Genomic DNA, 20,248 nt, shown 5'->3' with positions numbered 1-20,248 from the left:
CCTGCAGGTGTCCTACTACAATCAGGCTACCCCAGGTGTTCTCAACTATGTGACTACCAATGTGGCCGGCCTCTCCTCTGAGTTCTACACCACCTTCAAGGCTTGCGAGCAGTTTCTCTTGGACAACCGGAATGATCTGGCCCCCAGCCTCCAGACCCTCTAGATGCCCTCAGTGGCCACATCATGCCCACTCCCACTCCATCCTGCCCCCAAGGACTCACATACAGTGCCTGGAGAAAGCCAAAGGCCTTTATTTCTTCCTGCCTCCCCGTGGGAAGCCTCCGCCCTGGAGCCCGCTGGGCCACCACCCCGGGGTGCTCAGTTTCTGCCAACATCGGCCAGCAAGTCCTTGCGGTGCCCCTGGGGCAGCCTGTAGTAGACTCGGGTCCTATCCACAGCCCTGGCTGCCAGCAGCGCTGTCCTCACAGAGGCATAGTCGCCCCCCGCTGGGCTGTGCTCCACTGTGACGGTGGCTCGGGGGGAGGATGCCAGCAGCCTGGCTATGGCTCCAGCTGTGCTGTGGCCCAGCAGTATGGCCTGCATCTGGAAGGACACAGGTTGCCAAAGCCCCTGGCACAGCTCTAGCATATCTGTGAGCAGATGTTCTCTGTAGCCACTGCCCAGCACCTCCTCAGGCCAGCCTGGTGCCACAGTCACGTGGGGGAAGACCTCAGCCACAGCTGTAAGCAGCTCTCTGCCAGCCACATGGCCAGGGACCGAAAAACTCCCATGGGAGATTTTGGCCCCAACCCACACAGGCCAATGCAAGAGGCCAAGGCTGGAGAGGTGTGCCAGCAAGGCCAGGGACGGCCGGAGGGCTGCGGGCTCTGCTATTTGCAAATGGATGCCCCAGTGTCCGGGACATGTGGCCAGCTGTTGTAGGCAGGACTCCAGCGTCAGGATGCTGCCACTTGGAGCATGAACAATGGGCACGGGGTTTTCAGCCACAGTTCCCTCGAGGCCAGTGTTCAGCAGGATCATGCCTTCTGTGTCTGGAAGAGGCGGCAGGGGCAACAGGGTTTGGGATTTGGGTTATCATAGGTGTTGGAGTCCCTTGTTAAAGGGGCGGTGGGAGTTATGGAGTCATCAAGGATCTTGCCTCTCTGGAATCTGTCAACCCATTTTTGGGCTCCAGGTGGATGGGTTGCTTTATAAATGGGCCTGGTGCGTGAGAAACTCTTGCTTCAGCTCTTGGCCTTTACCCATGACTCAGTCTGGGGGCCGGTGCTGGCCTTGCCCGTAGCACTGTGGCTGAGGACTGGTCTGAAGTCCAGGAGCCCTGTGCTCTTGACATCACTGTACTCCCTCTCCCTCTCCCGCAACCCTGCCCCACCTTGCATCCAGGGTATGGTGTAAATAAACCCGTGTTGTCATGGCAACAGAGACCGGTGTTACCTGCCCCAAGCAAAGGACACCCCTGCAGATGAGCTAGGAGCACCAGGGTTGAAGGGTAGACCTTACCTGGGAGGGTCATTGTTGCTGTTTGACCACTGCCCTGGACGTCAGGAACCAGCCACTCCACATTCAGACCATCATCCCCAGGCCGCTGGAGAAGAGGGATCAGGCTGCCTCCTGTGTAGTACAGTGGTTTCCGTGTGGCATTCACTGTGGGGCCCCAAATTGCCAAAGTGACGTGGCTGCCATTCATGGAACACCTTCTACAGGCCACAGGTCTACAGGCATCCTCTCTAAACCTCATGGCACCCTGCCAAGTAGCTCTCATTTCCTTGTTTTGTAGAGTAGAAGAAGTGACTTGACCAAGGTCTTATAAGCAGTAAGCAAAGTTGCTGGGAGTGGAACCTGATGGGACCAGGTCTGCCTGGCCCCAGAGCTGGTATCCTTCCCCCTCGCTTAGGTGGCTTCCATGGCAGGAATGCAGAGTCTTGTGGGGCCCCTTTGAGATGGCTTAACTGTGGTTCTTCTGGGTTCGGGGACAAGGGAATGAGGGGTTTGGACAGTGGCATCTGATCACTGTTTAGCAAATACAGTGGAGGCCTCTAAAGCATTAGAGTAACCCATAGTGGAGCTGTGCACCAAGGGAAATAATGGGGGGTTGGAATTTGCTGGTTTCCTGTCTGCTGGGCCACATACAAGCTGAGTGACTGTACTGAGCCGCTGTTTCTCTATAAAATGGAATCTCTCAGTTTCTCTATAAAATGAATGTGTGGGTCAGGCAGGTGGCTCACGCCTGTAATCCCAGCACTTTGGGAGGCCAAGGCGGGCGGATCACCTGAGGGCAGAAGTTCAAGACCATCCTGGCCCAACATGGTGAAACCCTGTCTCTATTAAAAACACAAAAATTAGCCAGGTGTGGTGGTGCAGGAGAATCACTTGAATCCAGGAGGCAGAGGTTGCAGGGAGCCGAGATTGAACCGCTGCACTCCAGCCTGGGTGACAGAGCCAGACTATGTCTCAAAAAATATATATAAATAAAAATAAAATGTATGTTTGAAGCTTAGCATACCATCCCATGGCCTGGCACACAAAATGCAGCTGCCTCCTGTCCCATCCTGGCCTTCCCCATTCTGATATCCCTTCCGCCCAGCTCTGCTCTAGTGCCCACCAAGTGCTGCCCCATGCAGAATCCAGCCCACACCGCCCTTCCCAGTTTCTCTCCTTACAGGCCAGCTGCTTGAACTGTGACAGGAGAGGCTCAAAGATGTCATAGTAGACTTGGTGGACAGCAGTGTTATCTCGGACGTACAGCAGATCCTCCACCGACATGGGGTCCGAGGCAGCCTGCCACAGCGTCAGGCTGTACCTGGGGCCACGAGAGCTGACTCAGTGCCTGTCTGAGCCCAGCAGACCCTCAGCCCACTCCTGTGCTCAGAACTGGATGTCAGCTGGGCCCAGGGTAGAGCATCCGGTCGCCCACCTGCCACTTCTCCCTGAGTCCTACCCCTTCCCAAGGGCAGGAGCCAGAAGGAATTCAGGAAAGATGACAGAAAGCAGAGGCCCAGGAGGGAGGGGGAGCCTGTCCTGCCTCCTCATTTGCAGTGTCTATTTCTGAGTCCTGTCTTAGGAAAGGGGCAGGACAGATGGGGCAGGGTGTGGAAGGGTAGGTCAGGCATCAAGAGGGGGAGGGGGCAGCTTTGGGAGTACTGTGGAAGGTAGGGGGGATAGTGGGGGCAGAGAAGTCTCTAAATTTCTGTAGGGCTATCCTAGGGCAGGGGTTGAAGGCACAATCTGTGTAGCCCCAGGGGTACAGCTGGCTCCTATTGGAGGAAGCTGTGGGGAGACAAATTGTGTCTTGGTGTAAATATTTTCCGGAGGGCAGAGAATTACCCACCAATGAAAAGGCTCCTACAGGAGGTAGTGAGTAGCCCATCACCAGAGGTATGCAAGCAGAAAGCAGGGACTCTGTGGAGGGCATGAGCACCAGCAGGGGTTGGACGAAATGACCTTTAAGACCCTTCCAGCTATGAGCTTCTGGGATCTTGCTGGGGGTATCAGTGCCTCCAGGAGGGTGGGGGTGGGTTTGGTGGTTTTCACCTTTCAGATTGGCTCAGCAGCCAGCTGAAGTGGGGCCAGGCGGCCCGCACCATGGAAGACCGCACAGGGAAGGTGACCCTCTGGGGTACCACTCCCACCAGCTCGTGCATCTTCTCCACCATGGCTCGGGTGTAGGTCCTGTTTGGGAATGTGGCCATGTAGAAGGTAGTCCAGCCTGGAGACAGGGTAGCCTTGGGATACTTCTCCTGGACCAGGGCCAGGAACCTGCAAAAAAAATCAGAGATGTTGGTATCACGGAGCTGCGGCGGCCCCTTCCTCTCCTCTGGGTTCTCATCACAGTGCTAGGGAGTGGCAGGGCCTATTGGATCTATGATAAGGTCAGAAGCAGAGTCCCAAAGAACAGAATGGCTTGTTTCAGGTCCCATAAATTGGGCGTGGACTTTGGAGTCAGGGAAGTCTGGGTTCAGATCCTGATTCTGATCTTGGGCAGGTAACTCAACCTCATAGACAGCATCCCTTCTAGCAGGGCCGGCTTCTTAAACATCCACATATAGACAGGAAACTGACTCAGAGCCCCAGCCTGTGGGAATCTGAGCTCTGCCAGCTGGGAGTCTCTAAAGTTTCTCAGGTTTTCTTTAAAAATTTCCCTCCTGCTGGGTGCGGTGGCTCACGCCTGTAATCCCAGCACTTTGGGAGGCTGAGGCGGGTGGATCATCTGAGGTAGGGAGTTGGAGAGCAGCCTGACCAACATGGAGAAATCCCATCTCTACTAAAAGTACAAAATTCGCTGGACGTGGTGGTACATGGCTATAATCCCAGCTACTCGGGAGGCTGAGGCAGGAAAATCGCTTGAACCCAGGAAGCGGAGGTTGTGGTGAGCTGAGATCGCACCATTGCCTTCCAACCTGGGCAACAGAGTGAGACTCTGTCTCAAAAAAAAAAAAAAAAAGTTCCTGCCTTCCTGCTTTCCTTCCTCCCTTCCTTCTTTTCTTCCCTTCATATATTTCTCTCTTTGCTTTCTATATGGAGTCTCGCTGTGTTGCCCAGGCTGGTCTCAAACTCCTGAGCTTAAGGGATCCGCTCACTTTGGCCTCCCAGAGTACTAAGATTATAGGTGTGAGCCACTGTCCCCAGCCTAAAATTGTATGTGAACTTTGCCTTGATGAAAATATTTTAATTTTTTCTTTGTACTTTTCTTCTTCAAAAGATGCAAATTTTAATAGGCAAATTATGTTGCCACCCACTGCCCACCAAAAAAAACCTACTGAGTAAAATTAGCACTCCAAGAAGACAGGTCATATTTATCTTGGGTCATTGATTACATTTTCCAAACTGCTACTTTGGGAAGGCACTTCAGCTTGAGAAGCACAATAATAAATACTAGATGGATGGATTGCTGGCTGGTTGGATGGATGGAAGAAGAGATGGATGGGAAAGAGCCTGGAGCTTAGAATCAGAAAGGCCTGGGTTTGAATCTTTGCTCTGCCACTTACTAGACTTAGGCAGGTCTTTTAACTTCTCTAATATAGTTCTTGCATTAATAAAATGGAAATAATAGTATCTACCTCATTCTCGTAAGAGTTACATGGTGTTCTGCAAGTCAAGTGCTTAAAACGCTTCTGGGACACATAATATACATTGAACGAATTGAGCTTCCACTATTGTTAGCTTTATTATCTGCAAAATGGGAAGAAAGCCTTAACCTGGCAGTGCTATGTAAGGATCAGATCAAAGACATTCTCTTCTTTTATGTGGTCTCTTTGTAAACTGTAGAGCACTGTGCAACTACTGTATGTGAGTGCTGTGAGCAGCGGTGCTGGAATTCATGAGGCCTGGGGAGGGAGTCAAGCTATATATAGTATGACTGGAGACAAACTCAGAGGTCTCCTAAGATCCCCATCCATGGTAGGTGTTGACAGAAGAGGGCTGGACACAGCTGGGACAGAGAGGCAAACACTCACTGTGTGGCATTGACCTCAGTTGAGATGAGCATGTTGGGGCCCTTTAAGATGTCAGCATTGATCCACACGGGCCTCCGGACTTTGCCTTCCTCTGTCAGCCGCCGCAGGAGGTCCAGGGAGGGGCCCACGGCCTTGATGTTCTTGAAGTCCAGTTTGATGCCTGTGGGGAAAGGGACAAGGGCTTGGGGGAACTGGCGAAGAAACCAGGAAGATGTGACTCCCTGGGCAGAGAGCAGAGAGCGTGTGTGTGTGTGTGTGTGTGTGTGTGTGTGTGCGCGCGCTGTGGAGTCAGGGGAGGGTGGAAGGACAAGCACCACATCCCTGCAGGGTGTGGGGAAGGCCTTTCGAAGAGACAGAGCTAACTCAGAGAAGAAGGGCCTGCCTCTAGAGGAATTCCCATCTCCTGCGGGGAGGAAACAGAGGCCGGGTAAGGACCTGGGCTTGTGGCTGCTGCAGCTCGGAATGAAGTCTCTGCTGAAAAGGGGCTGTGGTTCCTGAGCAGGGTAGACTCAGAGGGTCCTAAACCACCAGAGCCTGTAGGGAGGTCACGCAGCGTCCGGGAAGGTGCATTTGAGTAGAGGAGGAAATCTCTGCAGAGGAAGGACCCGGTACTTTTCAGGGTGGTGAGGAGATGAGGCTGGGAAGGTAGAGAGGGATGTTGGGAGCTAGGCCAAGATCATACTTTTTCCTGAGGACAATGGGGAGCCATGGAGGGTTAAAACAGAGGTGTGGCATGACAAAACTGGTGTTTTGAAAAGATCCCTCAGGGGTGTGTGTGTGGTCATGGTAGTCAAGGGAAGCCTGGAGGGGCTGAATTTGGGGCAGGAAGCCGGTGAGGAGGGAGGTCCTGGAGAGATACAATGTGGCTGCGACTAGATGGGGGCAGGGTTAGGGGTTAGGATTGGTGGATGCAGCAATTGAGTGGCCGTGAGGATGAGGGAGAGGGAGGCATTATGGTGACGCCTGGATTCTGACTGTGACTGGTGAAGGGGTGCAGAGGGGAAGGGTGGGGCTGGGCTTTGAACATGTTATGTCTAGTTCTATGGATACAGGGGGAAGCACTCTGAGCACGTGTGACACTTTGCAGTTCACACTGTACTGCCCGCTGTCTCCCCTGTGTGTCCAGGAGAGAACACCAGGACCTGCACTGACACGCTCCCCATCTCGCCTAGTCCTCACTGAGCCTGGGCATATGTAACATTGCGATGAGAAAGCCAAGGCAGTGAGCACCTCGTGTCAGGGCTGCACTTGCTTCCCAGGGAGGGATCTCTGCACATGCTGCCCCAGGGCCAGAGGGCTGGGGGCCGGGGAGGGTTTCCAGAGAGACCCTTACCCTTTTGGGAAGAGCCCAGCACAGCATCCAGCCACTGCTCCAGTGTATTGTCGCTGTAGATAGCCGGGGGGTGTGCCATGATGGGAACTCCTGTCTCATTGGCTGTGCCGAGCCCTTCTACATTGACGTCAGCCTCCAGGACCGTGATGTTGCCTGTGGAAGAGGCAAAAACTCAGTTTCTTTTTTTAAAAAAAGAAAACTTTTTTTCTCATCATAAAAGCATTACAAATTACAGAACATTTGAGAAATACAGAAAAGCAGAAGAAGAGAAAAATATTCACCCACACTTCCATCATAGTTTCACATTCTGATGGATTTTCCTTCCATTTTTTTTCTATGCATAGGTTTTTTTGGAGACAGAGTCTTGCTCTATCGCCCAGGCTGGAGTGCAGTGGTGCGATCTTGGCTCACTGCAACCTCCACCTCCCAGTTTCAAATAGTTCTTGAAATTCTTCTGCCTCAGCCTCCGAAGTAGCTGGGATTTACAGGCGTGTGCCACCACATCTGGCTAATTTTTGTATTTTTAGTGGAGACGGGGTTTTACCGTATTGGCCAGGCCATTCTCAGAACTCCTGACCTCAAATGATACGCCCACCTCAGCCTCCCAAAGTGCTGGGATTACAGGTGTGAGCCACTGTGCCCGGCCCTATGCATAGTTTCTACACAGTTGAGACTCCACTGCATTTATAATTTTTTATTTTTTTTCAACATTATCACACATTTCCAGATCTTTTTTTAATACATCTCATTAGAGCAAACAAGGCAAAGAAACAAAAAGCTTCAAAAGCCCTGGTTGATGGTGTTCACTACCATGTAGCTGATCATCCCCCATTCCTGAGATGCTTCGGTAGTTTCTGATTTTTGCTATTAGTCTTGCTATGTTGCCCTGTCTGGTCTTGAACTCCTGGGCTCAAGCAATCCTCCCACTTTGGCCTCTCAAAGTGTTGAGATTACAGGTGTGAGCCTCAATGCCCAGCCCACGGGGTCATTTTTAAAGCTCATGTTATCAAACTACTTTCCAGAAAAGTTGTTCTGATTCCTGTCCTCGCCTGTAGTACACAAGGCTGCCCATCTCACCGCATCATCACCAACACAGAATTATCTTTTAGCTTCACACAGTTAACTCAATCGGGCGGACATCTGACTCCTGCCTTCGAGAATTCAGTCTTGTAGGGAGCGCAGACCTTTCTAATGGGAAGCAGTCTCTAGAAAACCATGCAAGGGGCACTCACACTTGAAGAGTGTAGTGGAGGGAGAGGGGTTGCTTTTGGCCCTTGCGGCATTACAGACAACTGATGCCAGAAGGGGCCTTTTCTCCTGCTTTCTCCCCGACTCCCGACCATTCTTCTCACCTCTAGCACTGCTTCCCTGCAAGTCTATTCTCTAGAGCCACCAGAGTGAGTGTCCTAAACATGTACCTGATCATGTCACTTCCTGTTACAAAAGGCCGAAAAACCTCCCCATTGCTCTGAACATGAAGCCCAAACTCTTTACTATAGTCTTTGAGGTTTGTACAATCAGGGCCTGCCAGATTTTCCATTTTCATCTCACGTTCCACTCTCCTTCATTCTCTGAGTTCCAGACACCCAGCTTCTCCAACTTTAATGTGCACATACATCCCCCAGGGACTGTAAAAATGTATGTTCTGATCACTAGGTCTGCGGCACGGCCTGAGATTCTGCTTTTTCTTTTTTTTTTTTGAGACGAAGTCTCGCTCTGTCGCCCAGGCTGGAGTGCGGTGGCGCAATCTCGGCTCACTGCAAGCTCCGCCTCCCAGGTTCACACCATTCTCCTGTCTCAGCCTCCCGAGTAGCTGGGACTACAGGCACCCCCCCACCACGCCCAGCTAATTTTTTTGTATTTTTAGTAGAGACGAGATTTCACCATGTTAGCCAGGATAGTCTTGATTTCTTGACCTCGTGATCCACCCGCCTTGGCCTCCCAAAGTGCTGGGATTACAGGCATGAGCCACTGTGCCCGGCTTTCTTTTTTTTGAGATGGAGTCTCGCTCTGTTGCCCAGGCTGGAGTGCAGTGGCACCATCTGGGCTCACTGCAACCTCTGCCTTCCGGGTTCACGCCGTTCTCCTGCCTCAGCCTCCCAAGTAGCCAGGACTACAGGCGCCCACCACCATGCCTGGCTAATTTTTTGTGTTTTAGTAGAGACAGGGTTTCACCATGTTGGCCAGGATGGTTTCAATCTCCTGACCTCATGATCTGCCTGCCTTGGCCTCCCAAAGTGCTGGGATTACAGGCGTGAGCCACTGCGCCTGGCCTTCTTTTTTTTTTTTTTAGATGAAGTCTCACTCTGTTGCCCAGGCTGGAGTGCAGTGGCACAAATCACAGCTCACTGCAACCTCTGCCTGCTGGGTTCAAGCGATTCTCCTATCTCAGCCTCCTGAGTAGCTGGGACTACAGGTATGCACCACCACCATGCACGGCTAATTTTTGTACTTTTAGCGGAGATGCAGTTTTGCCATATCAGTCAGGCTGTTCTCGAACTCCTGACCTCAGGTGATCCACCCGCCTCAGCCTCCCAAAGTGCTGGAATTACAGGCATGAGCCTGAGATTCTGCCTTTTTAACATACTCCCCAGGGGTGCACGTGCTGCTGGTCCACGGACCACATGTTGGGTAGCAAGGCTTTAATTTGTTTTGTCCTCCCCATCTCTGGGCTGTTGCCTGGCAACACTCTTCTCTCAACTTTACTGCGGCACCTCCTGCTCATCCTTTAGTGTTGGCTTAAAAAAATAACTTCCTCAGCCGGGCGTGATGGCTCACGCCTGTAATCCCAGCACTTTGGGAGTCTGAGGTGGGCGGATCACTTGAGGTTAGGAGTTCAAGACTATCCTGGTCAACATGGTGAAACCCTGTCTCTGCTAAAAATACAAAAATTAGCCAGTTGTGGTGGTGGGCTCCTGTAATCCCATCTACTCGGGAGGCTGAGGCAGGAAGAATCACTTGAACCTGGGAGGCGGAGGTTGCAGTGAGCGAAGATCATGCCACTGCACTCCAGCCTGGATGACAGAGAGAGATCCTGTCTCAAAACAAACAAACAAACAAACACTCTCTTCACCTTAAACGTTGTGACTTGCCTTCCAGAGGCTGAACCTGGGGGCTGACTTGCTTGAGGCTGGGAAGTGAAGAAGGAGCAAGAGATGAGAAGAAAGGATTGGTTTCCTATGGCCATAGCAGCAGCCCTGGTCCTCAGGGAGCCACATAGTCAGGAGGGAAGGGGACATGCAGTCACTAGCCCTCCTCATGCCAGCTTTACCCATTGGCAGGAGAGCATGGTGGCTGTGTGCGGACTGTGAATTGACACTGCTGGCTTCCAGTCCCCACCCTAACACTTTCCAGCTGTGTGATCTTGGGAAGGTTGTTTGACCTTTTTGTGCCTGTTTCCTCATCTACAAGAATTAAACAATAAAGAATCCCTGGTTAGGCATTCACTAAGTGTTAATTATTTATATGGAGTTGCTTGCTTAACTAGTATAAGGGGCCATCTGGTGTATTTCTGTTGCTTCAGCATAATTATTAATAATGACCTCAAAAGATCCCTGCTTTGGTTGATTTGGTCATTCTACCAGCCGTCAGACCCCAGTTTCCTTGTCTGAAACAGAAGGAGTTTGCTTGAGCAGTGATTCTCAAAGTGTGATCTCGGGGCCAGCAGCCTCAGCATCACTTGGGGGTGGGGCCAGCAGCCTGTGTCTTCCGAAACGTATCCGGGTTTGAGGACTGTTCCCTTCATCTTTTATAGCTACTGCTTTAAAGTTCACTAGCACGTTCATGAACGTTATCTACTAAGCTTCCCAACAGCCCTGAAGGAGGGGGTGGGGGTCAGTGGCTTGGAGTGTACACTCTGGGGCTGACCACTCTGGGCTCCAATGTTCGCTTAACCGCTTTCAGAGAGTGTAACCTTGGCCAAGTCACCTAACTTTTCTGAGCCTCTATTTTTCTCCTGTGAAATGGTACCCGTGAAACAGGTTGCATGGTAGTCCCAGGAGAACCTGTGTGAAATGTGCATACCGTGAGCCTTGGCCAGCTGGTTACTATAACAATTTTTGAAGTGCAGATTTCTGGCTTCTTGAGGCTTTGAAGGCAAAGGCTTCCTTACATGTCGGTCCCTGACAGGTCGAGGAAAGGGTAGCTGGGAGAGAGGGCAGTATAGTCATAACTTTGGAGTCAGACATGTGGTTTAAATCTAAACTTTGGAGTTTGTCAGCTGCACAACCTTGAGCCGGCCACTTAACCCCTCTGAGCCCCTATTTCCTCGTGTGGAGAGACATGTAAACAGCCGTTATGCCACCACAGTGACCAGTGGCTGATCCTCACTTCTCTCCCTCTGTCTTCTCCATCCCCTGCCCTGGCCTGCCTCAGTCTTGGCAGCTGCACTTACTGTTCAGGGCAGCTGTCATGGCTTCCTTGCTGTTGGCTGCGTGGTACCAGGTGACTTCCAGGGCATCTCGGCGGCTGATCTGGCCCAGGCTCAGCAGGTAGTCCAGCATGTCGGCATCCGGGCTGCAGGCCTCCAGCTCACAGCCTGGAAGGAATCCCAAGGGGCTGTTAGCATCTGTCCTCACGCCAGCCCAAGACTCATGTTGTTCATCCCATGACCCTCCCTGGGCTCCCACTGTGTCCAATACCCCATCTGGCAGAGGGACGGTGAGGCTCAGACTCACTGGTGCTGCAATAGAGGGAAATGAATGGGCTCCTGGGGCCCACGGAGGCCTCAGTACCAGCCTAGCAGTCAGGAAAGGGGGGTAGGTTCACAGAGGAGGGAACACTTAAGGAAGACTTGAAGGATGGGTGTAAATTTCACAGAAAAAAAGGAAGAATAGGTTATTCCAGACAGAGAGAAAGCAAAGTCTTGGCTTCAGGAGAGTGCAGTTGCCTGAAGGAAGAGCCATTGACCTGGTAAAGATGGAACATAAAAGTGGAATGTGGAAAGATTGGAAGAGGGGGCCGGGCGTGGTGGTGGCGGCTCACGCCTGTAATCCCAGCACTTTGGGAGGCTGAGGCAGGTAGATCACCTGAGGTCAGGAGTTGGAGACCAGCCTGGCCAACACGGTGAAACCATTTTGTATGTGGTGTAACCACATACAAAAATTAGCTGGACGGCTGTGGTGGCAGGAGCCTGTAATCCCAGCTACTCGGGAGGCTGAGGCGGGAGAATCACTTGAACCCAGGAGATGGAGGTTGCAGTGAGCCAAAATCGCACCACTGTACTCCAGCCTGGATGACAGAAAGAGACTCTGTCAAATAAAAAAAAATAATAATTAAAAAAAAAAAAAAAAAAAAAGGTTGAGTTTGGTGGCTCACACCTGTAATCCTAGCACTTTGGGAGGCTGAGTTCAAGACTAGCCTGGGCAAAATGGTGAAACCCCATCTCTACTAAAAATACAAAAATTAGATGGGCTTGGTGGCATGTGCCTGTAATCCCAACTACTGGGGAGGCCGAGGCAGAGAATCACTTGAACCTAGGAGACAGAGGTTGCAGTGAGCCAGAGATCATGCCACTGCTTGTTGCACTCCAGCCTGGGTGACAAAGTGAGGCACTGTCTCAAAAACAAACAAACAAACAAACAAACAAACAAACAACTCTTCGCAGTGGCTGAGGCCTGTAATCCCAGCACTTTGGGAGACGGAGGCAGGCAGATCACCTGAGTTCAGGAGTTCACGATCAGCCTGGCCAACATCATGAAACCCCATCTCTACTAAAAATACAAACATTAGCTGGGCGTGGTGGTCCATGCCTGTAATCCCAGCTACTGGGGAGACTGAGGCAAAAGAATTGCTTGAACCTGGAAGGTGGAGGGTGCATTGAGCCCAGATCATGCCACTGCACTCCAGTCTGGGCGACAGAGCAAGACTCTGTCTCAAAAAAAAAAAAATTATAAGATTGGAAGAAGGTTGGGATCAGGTTGTGAATGGCCTTGAACTTTAGCAAAGGAGTTGGTGTGTGCTGAGGGCAGCGAGTGAGGGTTGCTTGGAAAGATCTGGGTTGCAGAGCTAATATGAGCTGACAAAAGCAGGTAGAGGGACCTTGTAAGAGGGGTCCAGGAGGACACTTTGAAGCTTCTCAGAGGGCAGGGCCGGAGGGATGGAGGACAGAGGGTGGAAAGGCAGAGCCCTTGAGGCTCAGGACTGAGGAGCACAGGCATGAGGTGGGGGCATGGTGGCTACTCCAGGTACCTGTGTGAACGGAGGAGCCCTTCACTGAGAGGCTGTAGGGGTGAGCAGCTGTTGGGGCTTAGAGATGAGCTCAGCCCAGTCTGCTGAGTTTGAGGTTGCTTGTGTGACTCCTAAGAAGGGCACAGGAGGAAGGTCTGGGCTGAAAGCCAAGATCTGATGGTTTTCAGGCAACTGAAGAAAAAAAAGTTAGAGGGGGCCAGGCACAGTGGCTTACGCCTGTAATCCCAGCACTTTGGGAGGCCAAGAAGGCAGATCACCTGAGGTCAGGAGTTTGAGACCAACCTGGCCAACATGGTAAAATCCTGTTTCTACTAAAAATACAAAAAAAAAAATTGGCCCAGCCCAGTGGCTCACGCCTACAGTCCCAGCACTTTGGGAGGCTGAGGCAGGCGGATCACCTGAGGTCAGGAGTTTGAGCAGCTTGGCCAACATGGCGAAACCCTGTCTCTAGTGAAAATAAAAAAAAATTAGTCTGGTGTGGTGGTGCCCACCTGTAATCCCAGCTACTTGGGAGGCTGAGGTGGGAGAATCGCTTGAACCCAGGAGGTGGAGGTTGCGGTGAGCCGATATCATGCCACTGCACTCTAGCTTGACAGAGTGAGACTCTGTCTCAAAAAAAAAAGAAGAAAAAAAGGACCGGGTATGGTGGCTCATGCCTGTAATCCCAGAACTTTGGGAGGCCAAGACGGGCAGATCAGGAGGTCAAGAGATCAAGACCAACCTGGCCAACATGGTGAAACCCCGTCTCTACTAAAAATACAAAAATTAGCTGAGTGTGGCAGAGCATGCCTGTCATCCCAGCTACTTGAGAGGCTGAAGCAGGAGAATCGCTTGAACATGGGAGGTGGAGGTTGCAGTGAGCCGAGATCGCATCACTGCACTCCAGCCTGGCGACAGAGTTAGACTCCATTTCAAAAACAAAACAAACGAAAAAAACCCCACAAAAAATTAGCCGTATGGTTGCACATGCCTGTGATCCCAGCTACTTGCAGTGCTGAGGCAGGAGAATCGCTTGGATCCGGGAGGCGGAGGTTGCAGTGAGTTGAGATTGCACCATTGCACTCCAGCCTGGGGGACAAGAGTGAAAACTCCGTCTCAAAAAAAAAAAAAAAAAAAAAAAAAAAAAAAAGTTAATGGGACTTTCTGCTGGGGATGAAGTCACGTAGGGTTGGGGGATGGAAGAGAGAAAAAACTGCGGGTGGGGAATAAGGCTTGGTAGGGACAAGGGCTCAAGAAGAGCTGGTTGGCCTGGCGTGATGGCTCACACCTGTAATCCCAGCACTTTGAGAGGCTGAGGTGGGTGGATCACCTGAGGTCAGGAGTTCACGACCAACCTGGCCAACATGGTGAAACCCCATCTCCACTAAAAATACAAAAAATTAGCTGGGCGTGGTGGCGGGTGCCTGTAATCCCAGCTACTTGGGAGGCTGAGGCAGGAGAATGGCGTGAACCCGGGAGGCGGAGGTTGGAATGAGCCGAGAATCACGCCATTGCACTCCAGCCTGGGGCAACAAGAGCAAAACTCTGTCTCAAAAACAACAACAACAACAACAAAAAAAAATGGAAAGCTGGTCAGAGCTGTAAGTCAGAAGTGGGGATAAGGAGCGAGCGATGCAGGAAGCCACTTAGGATGGCATGGGGGGAGGCACCTACCTGGCCGCCGCAGGGTGATGGCAAGGACTGTCGTGGCAATGACCACCACAGACACACAGGTAATGCCAGCAAACACCCACTTGACCTGATTCTTTGATAACTGCTCCCTGCAGGCCATAGCGATGCTCTCTGGGGAATGCCCCCAACTCTGCACGGCCCAGAGTCCCGGAGGCTCCCTGCAGCTGGGATGCTGTGGAAGGCAGGAGCTCCCAGCAGCACCTAATTCTCCACCAGGTCTGGTCCACTCTGCAGCCCTGTAATATCTCTGACTGGAGATAACCCCTGAAGCCCCTCCTCCCTCCCCACCCCACTCCTCTTTCCCACACCCTCCCAGGATCTTAACAGGCTAACCAGAAAGTCTGCCATCCCTAAAATGACCTTTGAGCACAGCAAGAGGCAGCAGAGAATGCTGAACCAAGCCCTGATCCCTGGCTGTCTGCCCCTGCCTGGGAATCAGGAGACCAATCCCAGCCCCTGTTGCTTTTCTGGAGTCCTGGAGCAAGTGTCTGCCCCTCTCTGGGCCTCATTTCCTTCTGTGTAAAAGGAGACACTAGACTGGGTGATCTCGAACATTCTGTTCTTTCCCTTTCTAACTCCAGGCTTTCTGCCCTGCCCTCAGGGAATCCTGTATTATCAGGCAAGGGTGGTGACAAAGACAGATTAGGTCTGCATAAGGGGCAAAATCTTCCTTTCATCTGAGATTATGGCTAATAGATTATCTACCTGGGATATAAATTGGTAGTCCTGGCGTGCTGGCATGGGTTACTGCAGGCCGGTTCTGGAGCAGCGAGTCCACAGGGAAGGGACTGAGTCACCACTTCATGCAGAGGGAGTTCTGGGGGCCCTGGTATGGGAAGTGAGTTAGAGGCTGCCCCTATTCTGAGGACCCCAGAATTTAAATGAGTCCAAGAATCACCTGTAACGTGCACGGAGACTTCAGCGTCTACATGCTGGGGCTCACGGAGAGATCCAGACTGTGAGGCTGTGATAGGCCACCCGAGGCAGAGCAGGGCACTGGGTGGCTTTGATTGTGTGTGTGAAAGGGTGTCTAGAATGATGCCCAGGTGGGCAGACGTCAGGGACTGAGGTTGGAAGGCAGGCAGCAGGGACTGAGGGTGGAGGGCAGGGCGGGAGGGATTTTGGTCATGAGGCTTGTCGTGGATCATTCCTGAGTCGATTTTCCTGCCTCAGTCTCCCCAAGGAGAGAACTGGATATAGAGGCTGTGGGCTCAGGACTGAGATCAGGGCCAAAGACAAGGGCATGAGCATCATTTTCTGGCCAAAGCAAAGAGAGAAAGGGATGGAGGCTGACTTCTGGGGACCACTGACAGGAGGACAGGTGGAGGAAGAGGCATCAGTAGAGGAGAGCGGACAGCAGAGGGCGGTGGGGGGTGTCAATGGAAAGGTCAAGTAGAAAGGAGTGGTTAGCCAGGCCAGGAAATGGAGCCCAATAAGGACAGCAAGGCCCCTGATGCTGGTCAGGACCGTTTCCCTGGATCAGTGGGGAGGGCAGAGGTCAGAGCAGAGCCTGTTTAGAGGGGCCAGGAAAGACCAGAGAGGATGAAGGTACGGGAGGGAGAGGCTCTGGGACAAAGTGAGGATGGGAGCAGGAGGACCTGGTGCTCAGGGGGTGCCATTCCACAGGATGTGGGGAACGGTGGGCATTGTGAGTGGTGAGTCTGGGGGTGCTGGTTGGGAGGTGATGTGGTGAAGGGGGACAATGAGGGAGAGGTTTGGGACAGGCAGTTTCTGTTGGCTGGTTGGGGCATGTGTGGTATGCCTACAGGGATCCAAAGAGACCCAAGCTGTGGGCTGCTAGATGGACAGGACCCCACTGAAGACCCGCTCCCCACCACTGTACATCGGGAAATGTGAGGCTGTGATGGGCCACCCGAGGCAGAGCTGGCCCTGGAGCCCAAGCTCAATTCTCAGTTCTTGGAGCCTCTGGAGAAAGGGAGATCTAGTCTCTCTGGGCTTCTGGTTCATTCTCCAAATCAACTCAACAAACTCAGCAGCTGCCAGGAGCCAGGCCCTGGTGGGGTGTCAGGACTGCTGGCTGGAATGGAGCAGGGTCAGTGCTGTGGGGTCTTCTCAGGAGACAGTAAGGGGGCTGTAGACAAGCAGGAACATGTTTTGTGAGTCCCCTTTCTTAGGGGGGCTGCCTTCCCAGGCCACCCACTCCAGATTCCAGAATCTACATGGTAATTGGGCCTCACCCAGATCCCTTCTGTAATAAGGCATGGAAGGGTGTGTTAACTGGAATATTATGACAGCTGCAAAAAGCTAACAGAATGACAGAAGCTACATCTTGAGTAACAACCACATATGCTTTACTCTATAGTTAAAGTCTAGAGGAAATTTCTGTGTAAGAGCTGGCCATAAAAAAAAGAAAAAAGAAAAGGCCGGCAGGGTGGCTCACACCCATAATCCCAGCACTTTGGGAGGCTGAGGCAGGCGAATCACTTGAGGTCAGGAGTTCAAGACTAGCTTGGCCAATATAGTGAGACCCTGTTTCTACTAAAATACAAAAATTAGCTGGGCATAGTGGCATGAGCCTGTAATCCCAGCTACTTGGGAGGCTGATGCAGGAGAATCACTTGAACCTGGGAGGTGGAGGTTGCGATGAGCCGAGATTGCACGATTGACCTCCAGCCTGAGCGACAGAGTGAGACCCTGTTTCAAAAAAAGAAAAGAAAAGAAAAGAAAAAAAGTCTAGAGGAACACCAAACCACCAGAATTATACAATGTGACTGCAGGGTTGTCCCCAAGCTCCATACTGATAAGTCTCACCTAGTCTGGCTTGCATTTTTTCTGCTTTTATTAATAATATTATTTGTGATTTCCTACAAAGTGTCCCACATTTTAATTTCATCCACGTGTCACACAACACTGCCAAATGACTCTCATGTCCCCATGTTGCAGGCAAAGAAATCAAGGCTTGGAGAGGTCGAGACTTGTCCCAAGTCACCTCAGTGTTAAGTTCCAATGCAGGTCAGGCTGACTGTGGGCCTATCTGCCTGATTTTATCCATCTACTTGTCCCTTCTTATTCACACCCATTTACAATGGGACAGTCACTTATTTTGGCAAGAATATTTAACAGTAATGCTGGACAAATCTGTTTTTGAAAGAAAAATCAAGAACTTAGTTCTTACAGTTCATGAGGGTACCCCCAGCACAAACCATCCTCATTTTGGAGCTGCTGCTCATTCAGTGTTCGTGACACACTTATGAGGGAGGCATTCCTGTTTTTTTTTTTTTTTTTTTTTTTTTTTTTTTTTGGCAGAGTCTCACTCTGTTGGCCAGGCTGGAGTGCAGTAGCACAATCTTGGCTCACTGCGACCTCTGCCCCCTGGGTTCAAGCGATTTTCCTGCCTCAGTCTCCAAGTAGCTGGGATTACAGGCACGCACCACCATGCTCAGCTAACTTTTGCATTTTTAGTAGAGACGGGGTTTCACCATGTTGGCTAGGCCAGTCTCGAACTCCTGAGCTCAAATGATCCACCTGCCTCAGCCTCCCAAAGTGCTGGGATTACAGGCGTGAGCCACCGCACCCAGCCAGGGAAGACATTTTTATGCCCCTTTTTCACAGAAGGGAGCCAGAGTCAGTTTGCAGCAGAAAGGGATGCCCGTGCCCCGTCATTCCTACTCCACAGGCCGTATGTCACTTATCGTCCCTGGGAAAGAAGCCGGGGAGCCGAGCTCTTAGGTGCGGAGCTTCACCACCTCTCTTGGCTCCAAAGAGCTCTGCAGACTGTCTGGGAGGAAAGAGACTTCATCTGGCTCTGGTTTTTGGCAGGAGGAACAGCCTTGGAACCGACTCCAAGCTGCAAAGACTCCTCCATTATCTGTGATACTTCTCGTTGGGTTATAAATCACTAAACAAGTTACTGAGCACACATTCTGTGCCAGGCACTGTGCTAGGCTCTGGAGATCCCTCCCATGGCATACTGTGGGAGAGAAGAAAGCAGGGGCTGTCAGGAGGCTCCAGCATTTCAGATGTGAAACAGCCATTTTATTAATAGAGTTGGTGCACATCAAAAACACAGAGCAGGCTTATAGCCTGTAAGGATGTCAGACATGGAAAGTGGCAGTAGGCCCAGGTTGGGACATGCAGGATGGAGAAAACACAGGTTAGAAACCCCAAACTCCTGGGTGGGCCAGGAGGCTTTCAGAAGAGGCTTGGCTGACTTAGAGAACCATCATGGACGGGGGCTAGGGAAGACCTTCCAGACAAAGGGCGCAGTGTGTGTGGGAGAGGGCCCAGGCATGAGGGAGAAGAGCCTGTTTGGGAGTGTGAGCAGTGTGGCTGGAGCACCAGGTGGGAAATGGGGGGAAACAGAGGGGGAGAGAGATGAGACTGGGGAGCCCTGGAGGGTTGGGTCACCCTGATGAAGAATTTGGCTTCAACCTGGAGGGGTGGGGGAGCCCTTACCCATGGAATAAGCAAGGAGCGCCACACTCAGCTTTGCATTTGGGAGGTGGCTGGAGGCTGGAGTTGAGAAATGACTCCTGGAGGCCTGACTGCCTCTGCATCCAGGCTGTCCTGTTTAGCACTGCCCACCCCTGCACCCCCGAAGAGCCACAGGACTTCCCACACTGCATTGCTCAGAACAGCAAATGGCCGAGGGAAGTGTGTGCCTCAGGCTGTGTTATGTGGGTTACTCTGATACTCTCCCCACTTCCACACCATGACGTGTCATAGGGGAGATGAAACCAGGGGTGGTTCAGAGACTCCAACGTTTCAGATATGGAGCTGTCATTTTTAGAACTGGTGGTTCACACCTGTAATCCCAGCACTTTGGGAGGCTGAGGTGGGAGGATTGCTTGAGCCCAGGAGTTCGAGACCAGCCTGGGCAATGCAGGGGGATCTCGTCTCTACAAAATAAAAAAATAAATTAGCGAGACATGGTGGTGCATGCCTATAGTCCCAGCTACCCAGGAGGTGGGAGGATGGTGCCACTGTACTCTATCCTGGGCAACAGAGCAAAACCCCATCTCTAAAAAAAAAGAAAAGAAAAGAAAGAAAGAAACCCATTTGCCTATTTTGACACTATCATGTTGTAGGAGAAAAAAAAAAATTCCTTTAAAAATTAATGACCACAAACTGGCCCTCACACAGCTATTTGGTCCTAATTTGTACTACTTAGGTGGTCTCGACACTCTAAATGGTGGAATTTTATTTAAAGTAGTTTCATGTTGGTGGTGTCCCAAGATAACTACTATAAGCAAAAACAAGTTTTCTCCAGAGGAGCATAGAGGCTGGGCGCAGTGGCGCACACCTGTAATCCCAGCACTTGGGGAGGCCGAGGCGGGCAGATGGCTCAAGGTCAGGCATTCAAGACCAGCCTGGGCAATATGACGAAACCCCATCTCTACTAAAAATACAAAATTACCGGGGTGTGGTGGCTCATGCCTGTGATCCCAGCTACTTGGGAGGCTGAGGGAAGAGAATCACTTGAACCCAGGAGGAGAGGTTGCAATGAGCCAACATTGCACCCCTGCACTACAGCCTGGGCAACAGAGCAAGACTGTCTCAAAAAAAAAAAAAAAAAAAAAAAGAGCATAGCTTTAATCCAGGCCTTAAGGAATTCTGAGACAAAGTTTCAGGGAAAATAAGCGGTTCCCAGTCAACAATCCCAAAAGTCATAAGAAAATAA

General features: G+C 51.5%; 2 protein-coding genes across 6 annotated transcripts in view; one reads left to right on the top strand and one right to left on the bottom strand.

Moving 5' to 3' along the window:
- Positions 1-1,613, top strand: part of ACOT11 (acyl-CoA thioesterase 11) — a 65,828-nt gene extending 64,215 nt beyond the window's left edge. For all 5 annotated transcript variants that reach the window (XM_007978642.3, XM_038000403.2, XM_007978646.3 and 2 more), the window contains exon 16: positions 8-1,613. In XM_007978642.3, the coding sequence (XP_007976833.2) occupies positions 8-163 (156 nt within the window). In that variant the 3' untranslated portion in view covers positions 164-1,613. The remainder of the gene's footprint in view (positions 1-7) is intronic.
- On the bottom strand, positions 232-17,832 carry FAM151A (family with sequence similarity 151 member A). Its single transcript, XM_007978648.3, has 8 exons — positions 14,590-17,832; positions 11,141-11,284; positions 6,748-6,900; positions 5,415-5,574; positions 3,493-3,717; positions 2,622-2,761; positions 1,462-1,605; positions 232-992 (listed from the first exon to the last, which is right to left on the bottom strand). Exons 1-8 carry the CDS (start codon positions 14,705-14,707, stop codon positions 319-321), a joined length of 1,758 nt encoding a protein of 585 aa, XP_007976839.2. The 5' UTR covers positions 14,708-17,832; the 3' UTR covers positions 232-318.
- Between the last annotated feature and the right edge of the window lie 2,416 nt (positions 17,833-20,248).

The sequence above is a fragment of the Chlorocebus sabaeus genome, chromosome 20 (genome assembly GCF_047675955.1).
Source record: "Chlorocebus sabaeus isolate Y175 chromosome 20, mChlSab1.0.hap1, whole genome shotgun sequence".
Lineage (NCBI taxonomy): Eukaryota > Metazoa > Chordata > Mammalia > Primates > Cercopithecidae > Chlorocebus > Chlorocebus sabaeus.
This window is presented reverse-complemented; position numbering and strand designations above follow the sequence as displayed.

Bases quoted from the DNA above. Each gene is read 5' to 3' on its own strand.
- FAM151A (XM_007978648.3), bottom strand. From the start codon at position 14,707: ATGGCCTGCAGGGAGCAGTTATCAAAGAATCAGGTCAAGTGGGTGTTT. The intron at 6,901-11,140 runs GTAAGTGCAGCT...CCTCTTCCACAG, and splicing joins CATGACAGCTGCCCTGAACA to GCAACATCACGGTCCTGGAG. The intron at 993-1,461 runs GTAAGGTCTACC...CGCCTCTTCCAG, and splicing joins AGCAACAATGACCCTCCCAG to ACACAGAAGGCATGATCCTG.